This window comes from Pyxicephalus adspersus, chromosome 10 (assembly GCF_032062135.1).
Source record: "Pyxicephalus adspersus chromosome 10, UCB_Pads_2.0, whole genome shotgun sequence".
In the NCBI taxonomy this organism is placed as follows: Eukaryota; Metazoa; Chordata; class Amphibia; order Anura; family Pyxicephalidae; genus Pyxicephalus; species Pyxicephalus adspersus.
Window position 1 is genome coordinate 20,367,799 of NC_092867.1, and position 21,231 is coordinate 20,389,029.

General features: G+C 36.9%; 1 protein-coding gene across 3 annotated transcripts in view; it reads left to right on the forward strand.

The window, feature by feature from the left end:
- The window catches only part of LOC140339384 (opsin-VA-like), a 28,206-nt gene extending 7,188 nt beyond the window's left edge, over positions 1-21,018 (forward strand). For all 3 annotated transcript variants that reach the window (XM_072424085.1, XM_072424086.1, XM_072424084.1), the window contains 3 exons: positions 13,110-13,227; positions 14,667-14,906; positions 17,732-21,018. In XM_072424085.1, the coding sequence (XP_072280186.1) occupies positions 13,110-13,227; positions 14,667-14,906; positions 17,732-17,950 (577 nt within the window). In that variant the 3' untranslated portion in view covers positions 17,951-21,018. The remainder of the gene's footprint in view (positions 1-13,109; positions 13,228-14,666; positions 14,907-17,731) is intronic.
- The last annotated feature ends 213 nt before the right edge of the window (positions 21,019-21,231 follow it).

Here is a 21,231-nt window from a genome sequence, read left to right on the forward strand (position 1 = left end):
AATACTGTTAACCTGTGATTGTTGCATACTAATTTTCAATTCCTAAAACACTCGATTAAGCTGATCTTCTACTACAAAGCTGTTGGCAAGTCTAAATTGGAATGTAAAATCAGGTTGTAACATCTGCTTAAATGCTGTTTCACAAAAAGATCTGTCATTTCTCTAAAACTGCCATGGGATTTTGTTAAGAAGAGAATTTAGATATAAATCTTGAAGTTCTTCTTTTGAACAGAGCAGATTTAAGATTTGTTGATGTATACAACTGGTCAAAAAAGTTATCTCAAACTTATCAATAACGACCAATTCTGTACTTTTATGTTTTGGTCTGCTGTAAATGGAAACTGGAATTGGTTTTGACGGCTAGTCCCTCCATTTTTCTACAATGGTTAGTATACATTTACCCATTTCATCTCAAGTCAACCTTTTCTGGTTTTATTAAATTCCAGGACCTGTACCTGTTAGTTTGGACAGACAGCTTTTTTTTAATAAAAAAGTGGGGACATATCAGTAAAAGTATGACCATTTATTGTATATAGGTTGAACTAAAAAAAACTCCAACTATCACAGTTATGTATTCAGTATTCAAATGTAATTTATTTTAAATGCAAATAGTGTTAGTACCGCAATTAGATTTAGTATCAATCCCCTGTAAAACTCTACATAAGGGGGGACAGCTAAAGAAAGTAAATTGGCGAAGCTACATGTACATGAGCTGGTCTTTTACTGGCTCATATATTTATCCTACCTACCTATCTAACGTCTATGTAAAAAAAAAAATCAATTTCCCTCCATTTCACAGTACAGGTAGTGCTGTATCAGCCGTTATGCATTAATAGGTAATATTCTATTCAGAGAGATGCACATGTGCAAAAATTTACATCTACATGTGCATTCTTTTACATGCCATAAGCGCAGATGTGCAGAAGCAGATGCTTCCTTCCTTTTTTACTTTGAATTCACAATCTTCTTATCTACTTATGTGTTCATTGCGGGGAAGGCTGAGTGCTGCATACTGGCACAGGTTCAGAGTAGTAATCATTTAAGTTTTATATTTTAAAACAAGATTCTGATTGGCGACTTAAAAAATGAATTACAAGTAAGTGAGAAGTCAACCATTTTTGTTAATATTATTATAAACTGTATTTATAAAATGCCAACATATAAAGTAGTACTATACATTAAATAGGTGTAGGGAATAAGAGGCAGATACAATGACACAAAAGGAGAAGAGGACTCTGCCCAAAAGAGCTTACAATCTAAACAACAATGTGGAAGTCACAAGCAACCTCTAGAGTGGTGTTTCCCAAAGAGGGTTCAGTGGAACTCTAGGATCCCTGCAGAGGTTGCTAGAGGTTCCTTAAGCAATGAGCAATGTGTGCCTCTTAGGGCAGTTTAAGTGACACCAATGATCTTCTTGGCTGTCTAGAAGGGTGACTTTCCTCCCAATGGCCAGCAATGTAAGAGGCTTTCTTCTTATTGACCACCACACTCAATGTACTGTGAGCTGTGGATATGATGAGTGTAGCAGGGGGTTTCTAAGATCTGAAAGTTATTTTAAGGGTTGCTCCATGTTAAAAACGGTTGAAAAACACCGACCCGGAGAAACCTTCGAGTTCCATTGAACCCTGGTTGAGAATGGCTGGTCTAAAAATCCTTTCACAGGTAAAATGACTCCCTCGATGTTCAACCATATTTAGCTGTTTATATTCATACAACTATCAATATCATACAACTATATTTTTTTCATTTTACTGGCTCTTTAACTGTGGACAAAAAAGCTGCTCCATCAAACAGCACTGACACAGCAGAGATTTTGGCTGTGCCTATGTTTTTTCCTACTGTGCGTTTTTTGTTATCATCAAATCATTTTAAAATGATCATTAAACGTTTAAAGATCATTAAACCTAAGATGAAAAAGTCCCATTATGCAAGAGAGCTGCTACTAACATTATCAAACATCTAAACAGAAAAGGAGACATTTGTCCCTTCCGTACCTGCATTGTGCGCCTTTTGTTCCGTGTTAGCAGGACTGCAGCTAAGACAGACAAAAAAAAGCAACAGTTGGAGGTTTCTTGCTGTGGGTATTCTGCACAGGAAGTTTTGCACCACAGTCCCAACTATACTACCTTCATTTTAAATAACTTCTGATAATCTTCTGAAACATTTACATATTCATGAACATTATTAAAACTCAATTTACATAAATCAGTTTTTTGAAAGCATGGGCTTTGGTCTACAGGTCTCCTAATAAATTTTGAATATGATTTTTTTCTGTCCTCTGAGTTTTGAAGTCATTTAAAACCAAGTTGAAAGTTGGATAAAAAAAGTGGTAATTACTTTTAGTCATGGAATACTAAAAGCTGCAAAGCCCCACTCAACCTTCTACCCCCAATGCAGATGTTTTCAAGTCTAAAGGGTCATGCAGAGGCTCTTTTAATTGTATGCTCTCTTTGACATGATGCAGATAGGGCTTTAGAAATTAATTAGGGGGAAAATAGGCTTTTGGATTTTATATTCCATGTGCATTAAAAGTAATCGTGATTCTTGCCCAAGTGTTTCGGCAGCCTCGATGTTCATTGAAGAATAAATGATTAACAAGACTCTGATGGGTATACACTGTTATCGTTTTTTACCCACTCGGGTCAATCTACACTTCTTCTCATGTTGCAATACATATTCATAAATGCATTTTATTTATTTCTAATGGGCTTCAATGCACATACATGCTAGAAGCCAAGTGCCTGGCCCTCAACATAGTACCAGGATACAACATTGAGAACCCTTCAAGTTGGTAGGAACAGGTACCACCAGCAACACATCAAGCAACATGTGTCAATATATTTTACAGCCTCAACATGAAATATTGTAAGCTTATAGTACCTTCAAAGAGGCAATTGTCCGTTTTGCATTTTAAATTGTGGTCTGACTATTTCTGTAATGTCAATTTTTATACCTTGGCAGATTTTCCATATACTATAAGCATGTGGCACCTAATGCACGCATAGAATAGTACAGGCCCGCAGATTCTGAATTTCTAAAAGTATTCCAATGAACGAGAGACATGGATGTGACTTGTTAATCCAAAGGGTTATCTAGCTTGTCTTTGTGTATGTAAATGTCCACCCAGCACAAGATGAGCAGTAGTAGCAAGTTTTATGTTTTATATAATAACTTCCTGGCTCGGGTTTCCAGTCCCATTGAGTAATGTGAAATCAGTTAAAGATCGGAGTCTCCCTTTGCATTCTGCATAATATATAGTAAAAGTAACAGGGATAAAGGGAACCCTTCACAATGGCCCAGCAGGTGTGCAAGTCTTGAAAAATCTAATCAGTAGAGTCCCAGAGAGATATAAAAATTATCAGGTAGTTCAACTCTCCAGCATCTACAAGAATGGACATCCCGGAGAGATGAAAGATAACAGACACTTCTTTGCTTTACTACAATTCATTGATTTCTATCTGGTGGATAGATCTTGATGGATCTTCTTACAGAAATACTTACAGATGGATCTTCTTACAGAAATACTAACTGGATTGCCTCTGTACTATAAAGAATATCTAACTTCCCATAAGAGTTCCATGACCATAGCAAAGCAGGAGTTCTTTGAGTACTATGATAAACATGCTGGAGCCTATGGAGACCTCGAGACCCCCTCCACAAAGAAACTACATTATATTTTATGCTTCACACTTTAGTTTGAAACAAAGATATTCCCTGTGTGGTTTGGCTGTTATGTCAAGAGATGTTAAAGCTTCACTGACAACTATGAATTCCATTATGGAACACTTTTAGAAGATGTACTTAATGCAACTGACAGGTTCTTTTCTGGGAGGAATTTAGTTTTCAGGAATATATTTTAGAGGACTTTTTACATCTATATACTCCAACATTACAATCTAAGGGTTTATTACATTCCAATAGTTTATTGTGATGAATAAGGTAAACAAGTCTGATTTCAGGTGTCGTGTTATTTTGGATTGTTTAGGTTGGTCCCTTGAATGTAAGATGACCCATGCACACAGGAAGACAGTCTTAAATGGTTAGTCTACCCAAATCTCAAATTTCAGTTTTTGATAGCTGCTGGAAAGGTAAATCATAACTGTACTTGTAAAAGGTAAGTACACATATGCATTGCCTCCCCTACCTGTAGTTAGGAAATGTAAATCTGAGGTGTTATTAGGTAGATCTATTGCGAATGTGTCTACTTTGGACTCAAAATTTGAATTTTTCCTTTTTAATGGACCTTAAGCCAGAAGCAGACCAGGCACCTTCCAAGTAGATCTATGTTCATTTGTTTATATAGGAGCATAAACTAGGAATGCAGAGCCATGGTAATCATAGCTACCCATGGGCACATCCTAGATGGCGAATGCAATTTACCTTTCTTACCTATAGTCGGGTATAGTTTTTTTTTTTGTAAGTGCAGATATCCTTTATTATATATGTCATAGACCGTTCACTTGTATTTCCAGGTTTTCATATATTTCATAGTATATAACACCCATAGACATAATAACACCTGCTTTGGACTCCAACCGGGAAAACCTAATCACGCTTTTCCAAACTAGGATAATGCATGCAAGTTTAATAATTTATTCTGCAACCTTTAACAAATTCCCAACCAGGAAATACTACACAGGAAGATGTAAACAAGATCAGGTGGTTGCAGGCAGACAAAAACAAAACCCAACATTATATCAAGCCGATTTTACTATCAGAGTCCTCGAGAAATACTATACCAAAAATATGCTTGTGTCCCTAGTGAAATGAAGAAGGTAAAGTGTATGTAAAGGCTTTTTTTTTTAGTTTTGGATAAAATATGGACGTGTTAGACCCTCTGTCAGTGTTCCTGCTGGGGAAATTCATTCCTTTTATTTGTCCAGGTTAAAACTGCCACAAAGACAGAAAATTAGGAAAACTCGGCATATGAGCTGTCATCAATGCGATAGTGATGGAAAGTCCTCCAATGGGGACACCTGTTTTGGGAACAACCCTCTGGGGTGATGATTTCCTTCTGTTTCTTGCCTCTTTAGAACAGGAAGTATCCTTCGCTATTAAAAGGGAGCCCCTATAAAGCACATAAAGACCCTTTTATAACTTTTATAGCTGAGATCTGGGAACTTTTTCAATTATGCTTTTTTTTTACACTCCAAAAAACAAAATTGCACCATAGTATGATAAATAATTAACACTACAGAAAATGCAGGTGCTTGAGTAAAAAAGCAGCAAAAACCTGTGGCATCTTTAAAAATATCCCCCCAGATCTGCTAAAAAAGTTGACCAGTCTGTGACCTCCTTTACTTTTGTGAGCCATTTTGTGAACTGAGCAAACCCGGCTGATTTATTACCGTAGTAATGCAGAATATCACTAAAGTTAGATTGAAATTGTGTTTACCAATGTATTTAAATAATCTATGAGGAATTATACATAAAGTTCCTCTATTTATGATGTTGTAGAAAAGTGTGCAAAATGATTGTTCAGCTGGAATAAATGATTCATCAAACCTGGTTGAGAAGGAGAAGTGTTGGAATGAGAGGTCACGCTCTGAAGCTGGAGGTGAGAGTCTCAAGGGAAGTGTACTGTGATGCTACTTCATGAAAATGGAAATAAGGTCAGGGGGAAAGAAAATGTTCCAAGTACAGCAAATAACAGCACGTCAATATGTTTCATGGAGAAAATGAACAGATTAGGAGAGCTGACTATAGAGATCTGCTGGGAAAATGCTTTTCTGAATTGAATTTGACTTTTCAACAGTCTCCAGCAACATCGAGTGTTCCTGTTTCCATTTCTAACTGCATAGAATAGAGTCAAAAAACTTGATAGGGCTTTTCTTTTGTCCTTAAGAGATATAAAGGTATTTGATCCATTTTATTGAAATAGTCTATTACATAGCTGGTCATCCAAATGCTCTTTTTTGTTTCAGGAAACACCCTCCTAATTTATGTATGTTTGAGTATAAGCCAAGTAAGGTGCAAATATGAAAACCTATTACCTGTGTACTTCCCTACAGGGACCACCTATTACCTCTATACTCTCCACAGGTACCATGTCAGCCCCTGTGTAATAGTGATAAAATATGGATAAAATATCATTGCATGCAGCAATAAAAATAAAACGAATATTAAGACCCCCAAACATGAATATACATAATTATTCATTCAGTTTGGTTGTACATACATAAACGAACAACTGTCAGGATTTTCTGACTTTTGGGACAAACTGCTTTGTGTATGGATTTAGGGGCCTAGGCTACTGGTTTGGAAGCCTCTCATAAAGCAAACCTAATTGTGGTCAAGCAGTACACGGTAGAGGTGGCTGACAGGATAGACAATATAGCTGGCAGAAACTTTGGCCCTGCATTAGGAATTCAGCACGTTAAACACATGGTCTATTCGCAATCCTCTGTGTAGACCCAAAAACTTAGATTACAAGGAAATCTCTTTTACTTTGTTGAGCCTCTTACAGGTTCTTGTACATTTAGGGCACTTCATGGAATAACATATTCCCTTCCTATTTGTTGGGCGACATTCTGACCTGTTGTATTGAACTGAACAGACTTGTGTAATATATCTGCAACTTATAGGAGGGGCAACTTACGGGCTCTGTATTCTGGCTTTACCTATATAGTTCACAGACTACCACCCTCAGCCCTATGCTTTTTAGGACAGACACTCATCAGTTAATTACTGCACTATATTGGGACCTGAAATGCTGTTCTCTTAGCAGGCTGAAGACTTTTTCTCTCACCAATTTCTGGTGTGGTTTACAGAAACTTGAGAAGCTAAAGACAGACTGATAGAATATCAGAAAACTCCTTCCGGAAACTTTCAAATGACTCTACTATACTGTTACTTTACTATACAACTTGGGGAATTTACTCACTTTTCCTCTGTTGTTCTTTGTGTTCATTGTTTATTTTTTCCTATTTACTCTGATTCATTTTAATGTCATGTTCTGTTGGAGTGTCTGTCTTGAATGTTTAAATGAAATGCTGTAGTATACTTATGGTTTGACGAGGGCATGATGTGACTCCCTAAATTGTGTAGAGCATGGTTTATTCTTCATTAGCAGATGTGATATAGATGTTCTTTTCTTTTCACTGCATCTTATTTTTCTTTCCTACTTATATTCTCCCTATTTTGCCTTCCCCCATTCAAGCTATTATCTTGACCTATCCTACCTAGGTTTACCTTACTCTCAATATTTGTTTTCCCCCTCCCCACCTCCCTTAAAATAAAATTAGTAAAGCAGTGAAGGATATTTTAAAATGTCATGTGAATAGGCTAGTACAAGCAGGAATGTGAATTTACAGATATATTCCTAGGTACATCTTGTGGGGGGATAGGTTGGTTTTGTAGAGATGGGGTGGGCTTTCTTTATTTGTTTTTAGGACAAGAATTTTGTCTATATAACAATTGTCCTCTTTGTTCATCCTTCTGGCATGCATGGTCTGTGGATCTTGAGTTGCTAGATCTCTGTTAAATATCTTCTGAAATTTTATGTCAAAACATTTCCTATTAACAAATATATACCAAAACATTTACAAAGTGTCTTACAGAAATATAATCAAGCATCCAATTACATGTAGGCAGCCTCCTCAAAAAATGATAGGATCGAATGCAAGTACAGGACAACAGAAGCAGATGCATACACCACCCACAGCATCCAAGGGCACTACAGTATACAAATAGGGATGATAAAAATATTGTTTCACTTATACAATATAATAACCAAAATTTCTAAAAAATGAACTCAAAAAATATGCGCAAAGCCAACTCCATACCAAATTATATTAATAAAATAAATAGATTGTTAGCCTACAAAGACTGCATCAAAAGTAGTAGTTTATGAATTAGCCTTATTTAGCCATATATAATATCCATATGTATTTTTACCACAATAGTTGTCTATAAACTTTATTATTGAGGGGAGAGGAAAGAACAATATTTTACTTACTATCATTTAATTAATGTAAATTTTTGTGTGTATAAGTCAAATATAAAAACCAAAGTGTCCTACAATATTTCTTAATTAGACAACCCAAATCAGCTACTTGTGGATAACCCGATATAATACATATAAAAATGTTTTCTTGCTTGATCTGTGTCATTCCCCTTTCCTAGTGCAAACAGTTGTTCAGTTGATGTGTTGACAATAAATCAGCTGATGCTGAGAAAAGAGATTGGAGTTGTGCTGGTTTCCCTTTCACTGCCCAGTTATAGGCGGGAGCGGGTCCAGGATGAACTGTTTTTAGAAGTTGGTTGAATGATGTTGACTAAAAGAAGGAATGCTGCAGGTGAAAATTCTGGATAGAAAGCTAAATATTGCAGCAAAATCTGGTTTTGTTATTGTATTTATAATGTGATATTGGTGGGGTTAAATTTGGCTGAAGTTTTACTTTAAAGTGACTCTGGTACTAAAAAAAAGACTACAGTGTTCACATCTGGAAGTGTGTCAGATGCTAAATATTCTGTGGCCCTACATGCCCAACTGCACTGATTGGCTGCCATGTGATTGTCTGATTAGATATTTGGTTTACCAAGCATAATAATGAAGTGGTCTTTGAGTGTATATATTCATATTAAATAGTTTCTCTCCCCAAAGTTTGATACTACATCCTCCCAAAGTTATAAAGAAGTATTCTAGGGTATGTTGATTTTAAATATTGTATTTGGTTCAACTGTGAAGTGTCATTCAATTTTCATTGCATCTTCAATTAGTGTTGTTATGGGTGACCCGTGTGACCCATAAGTAGGAACAATTGAATATCAAGTAATTTGGTGCATCCTTCAACACACTTCTGAATGAACTAGCTTCCACTTGTAATTAATAGAAACTGGCAGTATGTCAAGTGTCTTCATATACATGAAGCACAGCAATTTTTAAAATGGAAAGGTCAAAGACAAAGATGTATCACCTAATTCATACTAGTACAGGTAATGTCACCTATTCCAATGTTCATTCTCAAGGGTTGCAACCATCTCCCACCCTCAAAAAAAAAAGTCTAACAGTTGCAATGGCTTGTCTTTTTATGTGGAGGACTTTTGACATACTGACCACTGCAACATAGACCATTCCCTTCTACCTCCTAATGGCCATTCACTACTTTTTTCTTTAGTATCAAAGTTTAAATACCTTTTCTTTACTCCGTGGCCTGTCATGTGGCCCTACAATTTTATCTGTGGGAACTGTCCGAGAATAGGTGTATGTGCCCACTGCTAACCAATTCCCCCATCTCAATATCATCACGCCGGTGCAGTCATCTGGAGCTGGTGAGCCCCCAAACCAGTGGGAAATAACCACATTACCTAAGCAGCCACATGGATGTTCAAGTAAAACAGCTTGTAGATGTTTTTTTTTTTTTTTTACTAACCTGTTGATATGTTAGAGGTGGGATGAAGGGTGAATGGGAAGTCTGTGTGTCATGGGAACAATTTTAAAGCCAAATTCAAGTTGAATTTAATTTGCTGTCTTGTGTCCTACTGGATGTGGAGACTTTTGGCACACAAACTTATTCTGATTGATGGTATCTCAGCAGGTCATATCCATACCTGTAATTTATAAGTATAAGTATTTTCTAAATAAAGCTATTTTAACAGTGGAATTAAACAGTAAATGTGCATTAATGTAAAAAAATGTAATCAAGGTTAAAATGCTGAATGCCATAATCACAAACTAGGTTTTGTGCTGCCTAATTTCTAGGAAAAGACTTTCGTGGGCAAAGTTTTAATTTTATTGGTATGTAAAATTACATTTAAACCCTACTGAACACAATATATGGTACTTAAAGGAAACTATCACTGAGAGGGATATACCTGTACATCATTGACATCTCCCACTAAAACAAATATCATTGACTATCATATTCATCCATTGTGTTCTATGCTTTCTTTATTACTGGAACAAGTATGTAGATCAAAGGTTCTGACAGGTCAACAGTGGTAGCCCTGTATTTCTCATACATTGGTTTTCTCCAGACAAACAGGTAAATATATAAATATATATCTCACAAAGAATTTTAAATTCTTTCCGACCAATCTTGGAGCTTACATGGCAGGCAGCACAGCCTGTTTTGTGATCTGATGTTTCTTTACTGCAGTTAAAGAAGATTTAAACCCTAACATATATAACATTATTTGTTGAAATAATGCTACTGTTTTGTGTTATATATATCCTGTTCATTATCACTACATTTACATGGCTCTGTGGAAAGGGTTAATGAATACTGAGAGACTATTAGAAAAGCTGGTAATTTTCCACAGCTGCCATTGGGTTTAAAGAAGACTATGTTTTGGAGGGAAAAAAAGACGTTGTTTACCACCATGTTTTAGAGGGAAAAATCCAGACTTGTTTACCATGTTTTGGAGGGAAAAATCCGGATTTGTTTACCACCAATAAGCAGACAGTCTGACCTTTTAAATGTCTGGTTGTAGCTCTGTTGATATGTCTGGAAACTTGTTTTTGTCTGGAAAACCTGCTGTATCATTGCCATTGGGTATCAATGATGTTCTAAAGTAAATCTATACTAGACAGGAGCTGAAACAATGTATCTGTTTGTGCTGAGCTTCTCCACTCCACCCTTTAGAAGGTTCTAGTCTAGCAAAAACTGTATATAAGGAAAGCAGTCAGAGCCCCTAGTGTGTTGCAGTTAGGGACCAGTGCTTGGAAGAGGAGACTCTGCCAGACTACTAAGTGACCAGAAGAAGACGCCGAGACGGGGATACGCTGCCACAGACCCTGGATCACCAGCCTTGGACCAGGGTACCTGCCTTCTGAAGAGAGAGGGACAGCTAGCTCAGGCCTTTCCTCAGCATCAAACCCTTCTTCTGCCAGGGAGGAGACTGGAGAAGCCAGCCTAATGCCTGGCCTGTATTGTTTTGTACCTTAATTCCTCCAGTAAAAGAGCATCCTGGTTTACTGCAGACCCTGACTCTCTGGACTTATTTCCTGTTGGGGTGCACCACGCCTTACCATCCCTTCCGGAGAGCAGCAACACGTGGTGACACCTCGACGGTGTCCGGGGGACCCAGTTTAGCATTGGGGCACATCAAACCTGGCCACTGCAATAAGTTCTAAAGGAAGGAATTTGTTCATGTTGACAATGAAAAAAGCTAGCATATTTTTCTCTCTTCTTGAGTTAAAAACAAAGAATTGGGTTGCTTTGGGTACCCGGAATACAACCACATAAGATAGCCATACAATACCTTGCTATATGTCACACACAGGCACAGTGACCACACACTCTCTTGAAATTTTCAGCCTTAGGGTCCCAGGTGTGAATCTTGGTCAGACGCTATCTGCAGGGATTTTGTATGTTCTTCCTGTTTTGTGAAGGTCCACATCTTAAAAACTTGGCTGGTTTGTTAATTGGCTTTCCCCCCAAATTGACCGTGTTAATAATAATGAATTGGTAGGGACATTAGATTGTAGATAGAGTTCCTCTGAGTGACAGTTGGTGACATGACTGTGATCTTGTAATGCACTGTGTAATATGTTGCAACTATAATAGTACAAAGGAACCATAAAAATTGTTGGGATGCTCTATAAAATTTCTACTAGAGTTATTATTCTGTATCACTAGAGGAACTGCCCGTGAGGTTAGAAGGACGGCTCTTAATGCTTTTGCTATGGATCCTCGTCACATTTTCTCTGCCAGAACAAAGTGCAAAGGGGTTACAACACACCCAGGTGGAAGCTTTAGCGCAAACCTGGTGCATGGTCAGCATGACCGCATATATATTTTTATCGTTTATGTTCTTTTATAGTAATAATAATACTAAGTTTTTTTTCAAGCTATATATATGCCACAGAATATGTTTTCTTTTCTAGTTCTTGAGCTACAGTAGATTTGTAGAATTTTGATACTGTTACCGGTAGTCCCCGGGTTACATACAAGATAGGGACTGTAGGTTTGGTCTTAAGCTGAGTTTGTATGTAAGTTGGAACATGTACATTATTTTATTAAATGCAATTAGGACAGATGTTTGTCCATGTCTCAACATATTATTAGGCAGCGTGGTGTCAGTTACTGTATAAAATCCTCATTGTGAGTTAACCACAAACAAAGCAAACAAACAGCAAAAGAAAAATCTTTATGGAGACATTCATTAACTTCTGCAAGCTGTGCTTTGATATGCAAAAAGGAAGAACTGCAGAGTTTGTCTTGGTCATTAAAATGTTACAAGAGCTTTAAGAACAGCAAAAGACTTCTTCTGCAAGTCATGCAAACTGCCCTTCCACTTCATCAAGCCTCTGTCCTGTTCATGAACGAGCAGGGAAGCCCTGTTCGTATTTAGGAGTCGTCCGTAGGTCGGATGTCCTTAACTCGAGGACTACCTGTATACTGTTGGTTGAACTCTTCTCTTTTAGTACTATTGGAGTACTATGGCTCTGCATTGGAGGAAAATTGGTACAATAAAATTTGGCAGCAGTTGTTTGTTACATTATAGTATTGTTAACATTCACAACTCAATATATCATATTATTTCAATGATAGCAATACCACTAATATCAATAATAACCGTAATAAATAACGAATAACTTCAAACATTACATTGCAACCAATTAACTAACAAAAAATTGGATTAACCCTTACATTTCAGGTTGCAATGGCACTGCTCACACAATAACCCCGGGGGCTGAACACTTTAAGGTAGCACAAATCACCACAATCCTTTGGGAGATCTCCACACCTGAGATGATTCTATCCTACACAACCTCTTAAAAAGATGTTCTCCAAGGACCTCAACTGTTTACCCTAAAATACCCCCCCTTAAAGTTGTACTCAAACCACAGCGCGAGTGGCTGGGAAGCTCACACTCTTCTCAACTGTCCCCCACCTCCTTTTTACCCCCCCTTTATATCCTCTTTTTCCGTTTTAAATTCTACCTATCCTAAACTTTTCCCACAAATCTACCTAACTGTTCCTCCCAACTTTTTAATTCTTGAACGTTCCGGGCTCCCCCTAGCCCCTGGTCATGTTGGCCTTTCGCTGACCTCCCTTGTTCACCAGTTGGAGCAACCATCCCTGCTCTGCAACCACCTTCTGTAAGTGTGCATCATAACTTATTTTTTTAAATGACTAATTGTCTTTTTATTTTTATCACAGGTATTCAGGAAGAATTGAAGACCATACCTACATTATTACCTTCCTTATAACATGTTTTGTGCTACCTCTGATGCTCATATTTGTGTCTTATGGAAAATTAATGAGGAAGCTGAGAAAGGTGCGTTAATCTAAGAAACTGAAAGAGCAATGACATTATTTGTATTCTCTCTTTATGTTGGAGGATGGTCTATATTTGTTTTAGGTCAGTTTGTAAAAATGTTGATGCTCACTAAATCTAGGCACCTAGTACCGTATTTTTCGGCGTATAAGACGCTCCGGCATATAAGACGCACCCAATGGCTGCATTTTTCTTTCAGTCTTGCTTCCTTTTAAACTGAATCCAATACAAACAAAGCTCCAGTGGAAGGGGCGTACAAGTAAACCCTGAATACCAGTAATTTGTTCCCTTGTGTTTGCAAGGCTGCACTTGTCCCAGGCAAAGTTTAATTCAGGGAAATTCCTTAATATCTTCATATCTGATTGCATACTTAATGTCTGATTGCATTCAGTAAACCCACTGAGCTGGTTGTTTGTGCAGTGTATTTTATGAACAAAGGGATTTTTAAGTGTACTGCTGGCTTCAGTTAGAAATCATCATACTTTAGTTGGGCAACCGGTGAATGAGGTAACAGCATATATTATCCTTTAAAAAATATAAAGATTTTTTTCTTGACTTTTAACTGTCATCCAATTATGAGGGCGGTAGCTGCAGATTTCAGGCAGTTGATCTCTATGTAGTCCTCTATAAAATAATCTATAAACCAATATATTTTGAACTTCATGGTGGAAGCCAAAGTCAAAGGACACAAGTACTATTCTATGGCTCCAATAGGTAAAATCTAGACTCAAGGGGTCCCAGTACTATATGCTCGTTAGATAATGGTCAGGAAATCAATGGTTATTATTAATTAAGGTCTTTGAGCACAGGTATTACTTTTCAGCTAGGGATAACATGGTATTCCTTTAGAAAGGGGTCTGCTTTTTACCAGCCAATATGCCCTTTAGTTTTAGTCTGGCATACAGATTACATGTTCAAAATATAGTTCAATAATGTATATGGTTCAGAAAAGTGGCTCAGTATTACTCTAGGTTCAGTATTTTTTTTTCTATGTATGTCCCTGCAAAAGAGGCGAAGGGAAATGAGACCAGGGAAATAATGGTTAAGAAGTTAAATTGGTGGTTGGCAGAAAAGTTTAATCTCTGGATGGTTTCTTAATAGGCTCATCTACTTGTAGGCATACAGGGAGTCTTTTCACCAAATTTAGTCTAGGTTTCTGCCCTACATTTCTCACTGACCCAAGGTAAGTGCGGGGGTGGAGGAGCCTCTTGGATTAGGTTATGGCTCCCCATTTCATTGAAAAGTATCTTGCACATTTCCGTACAATGCAGTAACACATTACACAAGTTTTAATTTGCCCTAAAACCTCTGGTAGTCGTATATTAGGCTGAGTGACAGGATCTGTAAGTATTATCTGACTGCAACAGATAAAAAAAAGAATTGCATGGCAGGAGAAAATATAACAATTGGTGAAATCAGTATTTTTTTTTTTTTTGCAGGTATCGGACACTCAAGGCAGACTGGGTTCCACCAGAAAACCAGAGAAAGAAGTCACTCGAATGGTAGTAATAATGATCCTGGCCTTCCTTATCTGCTGGACACCATATGCTGCATTCTCTATTCTTGTCACTGCACACCCAACGATAGAGCTGGATCCAAGGCTATCTGCGATCCCAGCGTTCTTTGCAAAAACTGCTTCCATGTACAATCCTATTATCTATGTATTCATGAACAAACAGGTATTGTAGGCATTTTAATACACTAGTAGTAGCATATATTGGTGCCAAGGAGCCTCAGAAAAGCAATTTATATGTTGTTCATGAGAACTTGTGATTTTTTTTTTGCAGAACTATTGGGAAAATATTCTACAGATAAATATTTTTGATGGGCAGGTTCTAGTTTTGTCTCTGGAATGCCAGAAGGTTCACTTGACTTGTTTAAATTGCTGCAAATTCAGTTTGAAAAATTCTTAGATTTCTAAGTCATACAGAAACTTTTGATGATGGTTCATGGTTGGTGAACCCCTCTTGTACTCTCCAGAAGAATTTACACCCATGGACTTTTCCAAGGACCACCCCATTATTGGTCAACATACCTCCTCTATTATAGTTGGTGCAACTACCAAAGTAAATTTGCCCCAGTGCATATCTCACCAGGAAATCTATTTAAACACACCAACAATGTTCACAAGCCTTTAGCACCAAATATTATTGCATTTCAGGCCTTTATTAACCTTTGTGGTTAGTTGAAGCAACATCACTGCTATGGGTTTCCCACTAGCCAAACCGCACATGGTGTGGAACACTTCAGTAGCAAGCTGTGTGTAGTCTTTCCATTTAAAATATAATTCTAAATTCTTTATGAACATGTTCCCATGTGTAAATGCCTCAGCAGACATGAAATGCTAAAGAAGAAATATTTGAAATGGTGTTTGAAGGAAAGTTAAAAAAAAAAATCAAAGTATTGACTAACTCTTAGGTTTAGACTATTATGGATTTTAGACACTATTATGGATGATAATTAACCACTGTAGAAAATGAATGATTAACTTGTTCAAGTCATTGGCAGTTTTGTCTACAATTTGTGTATCTGAAACCTCTACTGAGTTAAGTAAGCAACTGAATTACTAGGATTAGGTGTTTTTCTTGTTCCTGCTAAGTTTCTCAAATAGCTGTGTATGCTAATAAAAAGTTAGCTAACACAAATTTAGTATGGACATTAAACACCATTTGTCCATACTACCTTTGTCCTATACTGTAGACTAACATTAGAAGATAAAATAACAAAAGCAATTCACAATATATTAATATCAGAGCCCTGTTGTAAAAATAATTAGGGGTACTCCAACTGTTAAATGATATACCATATGGAAATCTATTTTATCTTTCAGAAGGCTCCCCTCTGGTTTGATGGCATTATTACTCTAGGTCAGAAATATTCAACCCAGGTTCTGTGGAATCCCAATGTTCCCTAAAAGGTTTCTAAGGGTTCCTTGAACTGTGGCTTAATGACCTCCCATGATGCCTTCATACTTCTGGGAGAACTCACAACTTGAGTCAGCTGAATGACCCTAATGATGTTTTTAGTGGACAGGTGGGAATTCTATCCACTGGACACCAATGTATGAGGCTTTTTTTACCACTAATTTATTGGGGGGGGGTCAAGGCCCATTGGGTTAAAAGAGAAAGCCTGTATTAGATTATAGGAAAATTATGAAGGAATTATTTTTAAACCATAGGTACATCTAGCCCTAAATAATTATTCTTCAGTAAATTTCTTGCCCTTTATGCAACCATATAAAGATGCCACTGGATCCTTTGTCTAGGCTGTCTGTATTTTTTTTGGTTGCAGCAACATTTTTTAATAGGTTTATGGGTTGTATGCATGGTTTGATGTTTTTCAAATATGAATCCATTCAGATGCAATAAAGATGTCTTACTAGATCATAGGTCGCTAGGTCAACTGTAGTGGTCATTCTTGAGCCTTCACATTATGCTAGTTTTTATTCTGCACAGCACACTGCTCTGTGCATTGTAAATTTCCTATAGGGAGACAGAAGAGATCAAAACCTGCTTCTTTCAAAGCAAAGAAGTTTTTTAAAAATGTAGCGGCTCCTCATACCATTCACAATACACAATACACAAATTTTACCTTAATTTTTACTTTTCTTGCAAACTTTTTTTTTACAACCCTTTAAAGTAGAACTAAACCTTACCAACTCACCTGTTTGCATACCAATGCCAGGGGCTTCCTTCTCTTTTTTCTTTTCCGGATGATCTTTGGTCATCCTGATTGGCCGTGCTGGGATGACGTTACTCCCACTCAAGTGTATGGGAGTTAATGCTCAGCTCAGCTTTGATTTCAGAAACCCGGAGCAATCAGGCAGGTAAGACGCATTATTACAGAAGGGACATCGCTTGTTTTCTTTCTGTAATAATAACCTGCTTGATCATACAAACTTAAAGGTTGAGTCCCCTAAAAGAAAATGGAAGCATCTATGTTATGTTTAACTACTGACATTTAAAAGAACCCCATATTGAGAGGGATACAAGAGCTACCATTGCTGACCTACTTTTTGCAACCTAGTTCTCACCACTAAGTCAAGTTATATTACAGCTCGATATTTGTATACTAGTTGCCCATCCATGACCCAGTAAGTACCAAAGCCAATACTCAATTGATGGGAGTAAAAGACTAGCAGTTAATATTTTCAAAAGGAATAGTGGACTAGATAACAGGTGTCTCCAGAAAAAGCAGTAGAGGTGCAATCGCCAATACCTGTTCTGGTGACAACTGTCAAAGGTGGCATTTCACCTTGCTGTGGAGAGTTTCTCTTTGGAATTGGCAATGTCTGCAGCAGGGACGTAGACTGCCAGTAAAACCCCACAAGTGTTCTAACTGTTCCTCATTCTATCTTAAACCAATTAATCATTGTGAATAGATTGCCTCCTAAAATATTTGCTTTGTTCATAGTTTGTACAAAGATTGCATATTTATATGCTTTATAGTGGTTTATTTTTTCATATAGAGATGATCAGACTGCTCTTGTTTCCTCTTTCCACAGTTCAGAAGATGTCTGCTTCAGATGTTCCACTGCCATGACCTGGAACCTAAAGAATCCAATATGCCAACCTCAGAAAGAGCAGTGCTGAACCGCAATGTTGGAGAAATGCGGGCTATAGCGGCACACATCACATCCAACAGGAAGACCGAAGAGGAACAGAGCAGCTGCAATTCTTTTGCTCAGCTACCCATATCAGAAAACAAAGTATGCCCAATGTAACCTGCCTAGGGGTATGCCACATTCAAAGCATACCACACCTACAGAACGCAATGTATGCACCTACTTCAGGAAGGAAGGCTTGGTCAGGAGAGGACATAAGACAAAACAAGGTCTATACTGGTCAATCATGAACAAGATTTCTGGTGACATTTTGGCAGTTTGCATGCATACCTGTTGTGACTTGGATAATCAACTATGTATACAGCCAAATGAAAAAATACACAAAAAGTCAATTTTGCAGAAAATCCTGGAAAGACTTATTAGAAGAAATGTTACTGAAATGTTAACTCCCCTTTTTAGAAGTCAACTTTTTGACAATCACTTCTTTTTGTGTCAGGGGTGTCTATGGATGACTTCTGATTTTTAAATTGGCTTTCAGCAATCTCAATTAGTAACTTACTTTATTATTTGTTACATTGTATCTGCACAAAACTGAAGGGTTATGTAATGTCTGTGATAATGTTGCCAAAATTAATATCAATCGTCATGGTTTGTTTTGCTATTGTCACACATTTCTTAGCAAAGATTGATTATGCAACTCCCAATCTTCCGATTACTATTTCTGTAATGAGAAGTGATGTACATAGCTGAAAACTGGTATTGGCAACAGTAAATCATGAATGAGACTTGGACACCACTGAACAGTCCAAGCAGGTTTGTCTAGCTCTTTCTTTGCTGCCTTGCTGCCTTGCTAAACTATTCTATTTAAGAATAGTTTTGATGCAGGAGGTATTTGTGTAGCCAGGCTATAGCATAAAGCAAAGAGACAGGCATCCTCATAACTTTTAAATGCAATGTCAGCGTTTTCACCCACCAGCAAACTTTCAAAGCAGAGAGAAAGGAACAGTGCACAAGCATTGATACTAAACATTAAAAGTTATATAAGCACTTATGGAACTTGTCACAATGAGATTCAATGAGCAAAGTCTTTTCTCATTGATACTCCTTGTACAAAATCTCCTGAGTGATTGTGTCATCCTAACAAATTTATAGCAAAACAACCCAAGTGTAACCAGTTTTATAAATTACAAAGCCAGTATTTTAAATATATAAATGGTGGTTGGCATACATTAGAATTGTACAACACCATCAGTTATTACTTCCAGCATTAAGCAATTAAACCAACACCTATAAACACAACAAATATTGCCCATAACAATCAATCAGTGAAGTTTATTTACACACCAGTTAGTAAAAGAAATCTTTAATTGGTTGGTATCAGTTTCAGAAAGCCATAACATATAGATACATGACTGTGTATATTCAAAACACAAAAGACATTCTGGAAAATGCAATACCTCATAACTAATCAGAAGTGTTCAGGGAGCTATAAATAATAAGAAAGATGTGATTGCTGTGGGATTCCGTACTTTCTACCATTAATGTTTGTGTAGCCTTATAAAAAAGCCATCATTATGTAATATTCTGACTTGATCACAAAGAGCAAATATAGTACAAGTTGCAATTTATGAAAAGAGTATAAGAAAGCCTAATCAATTCACATTATGTTACTCAATAAGGGCTGTCATTAGGACATTGCTAAGGACAATCCAACAGATATTGGGCTTGTAGGGCTTCTCTAAGGTTGATTTCAAGCTTTTCTGACAATAGGACCCATCCCTGGCTGGTGGGCACCATTTTTTCACTTTGTAGTCTTTAATGTGTCAGCAATGTTTTATTACCCTCATCCATACTGCAAAGTGCTTTGGTTGGTTTAAAGCTCAACTAAACCCAAAATCGAACAAGGCAAATTCTAAGTGGAATACCTGTTGTATACACCCAAATAGTCCTTGCACACTGCACTTATTTCTTTTCCTCTCTCAGTCGGTGTTTGGGTTAATTAAATGTGACCTATATAGTAGGGAGAAAATAGATGTTAGAACAAATTAGCCAGCATCTCTGAATTAATTAAAATAAAACAAGTCTACATGAATAGGTGAGACTTGTAATTCATAAGAAGTATGTGGTAAGCACTTGTAAACCCTTAATCTAAAACTAAAAAGCACAAGATGTCAGGATGATTAGGAGTGTGCCTTGTTCAATTTTGTCTTTAGATAGGTGTCTAAACACCATCTGGCTGTTCTAAGAAAATAGAAAACGTGGTCAGTTTAGAAGCATTGTTACCTTTTACATAACCATAGCAGAAGTGAAGACAACCGAATCTTTGTTACAATATTCTGTAATCAATAAACTGTTATAGACAAATCAATACTCAATGTAAATTGTCATAATTACTTTGCATTCAACATGTTGGAATAATATTTTGAGAACCTGAAGGTGCTATTGGTGTGTGGAAATTACAGTCTGATGAATAGCAATTAGACTGATTTACTTTTTCACCCCCCCCCCCTTCCTTTCCATTATTCTCTTCTCATCTTCCTAAGGAACAATGGGCTTCATGCATAAAATTGTCCGAAGAAAAATTAAAAAAAAAAAAAGAAACAGAAGCTCTGTGTTTGTTACAAACACTTCTATGCATGAGCTCCAGTGCAAACTTCTACTTCTTACAGTCAGAAGTTACATCTCATTTTTATTACTGTTGAAAGTTAAAGTCATAGTTGCTATAGATTACTCTCTCTTAGCAATATGATATAGCATAGCCCCAAGTAATATCCGATTCTGTTTGTAAGTTTGGTCTGTCCTATTTACATAAAAGTCAACATCTTCAAAGATCATTCATCGGCTTTAAATGTTTAATTTGTTTATAAGCAAATACATTCCTAAAACATGTTTTTTATTTAATATTTTATGCTTCTTGGTGTTCTCACTTATGCACAATACAGCTCAGTGTATATGTAATGTTGTATGAACTTATTTGTCTCCAGATCACACTGTTGTGTCTTGTTTGTTATTGTGATGTACCTGTGTATCGTCCGTTAACAGATCAATACCAAAGTTCTTATACAAATGTATAATGCAGTGTCTTTTTCATTACAGTACTATGACAGAGCACCATTATCATTGTTTTGCAAGTACGTGACACCATTGTACACACTATTGTATGCAATTTCTTTAGTGAGTTTGGCTGTGTATCTCATACATTAATAAAAAGATACTGTCAAATGAAATTAGTTGTGGTGGATAATTAAACTATTAGATAAATGGATGCGATTTTAAGATTTAATCAATATTTATTATTATTGGCACCCTCATAAAAGTTTTATGGACGGATCAAGAGTCATCTTTTTTTCAGCAAGCCTCCCTGGGTGGTTTGGGAATACTAGAACTTGAAGTTCATTTTTCACAAAAGTGTAATACTTGTGTTAGTTGGAAGATGCCTT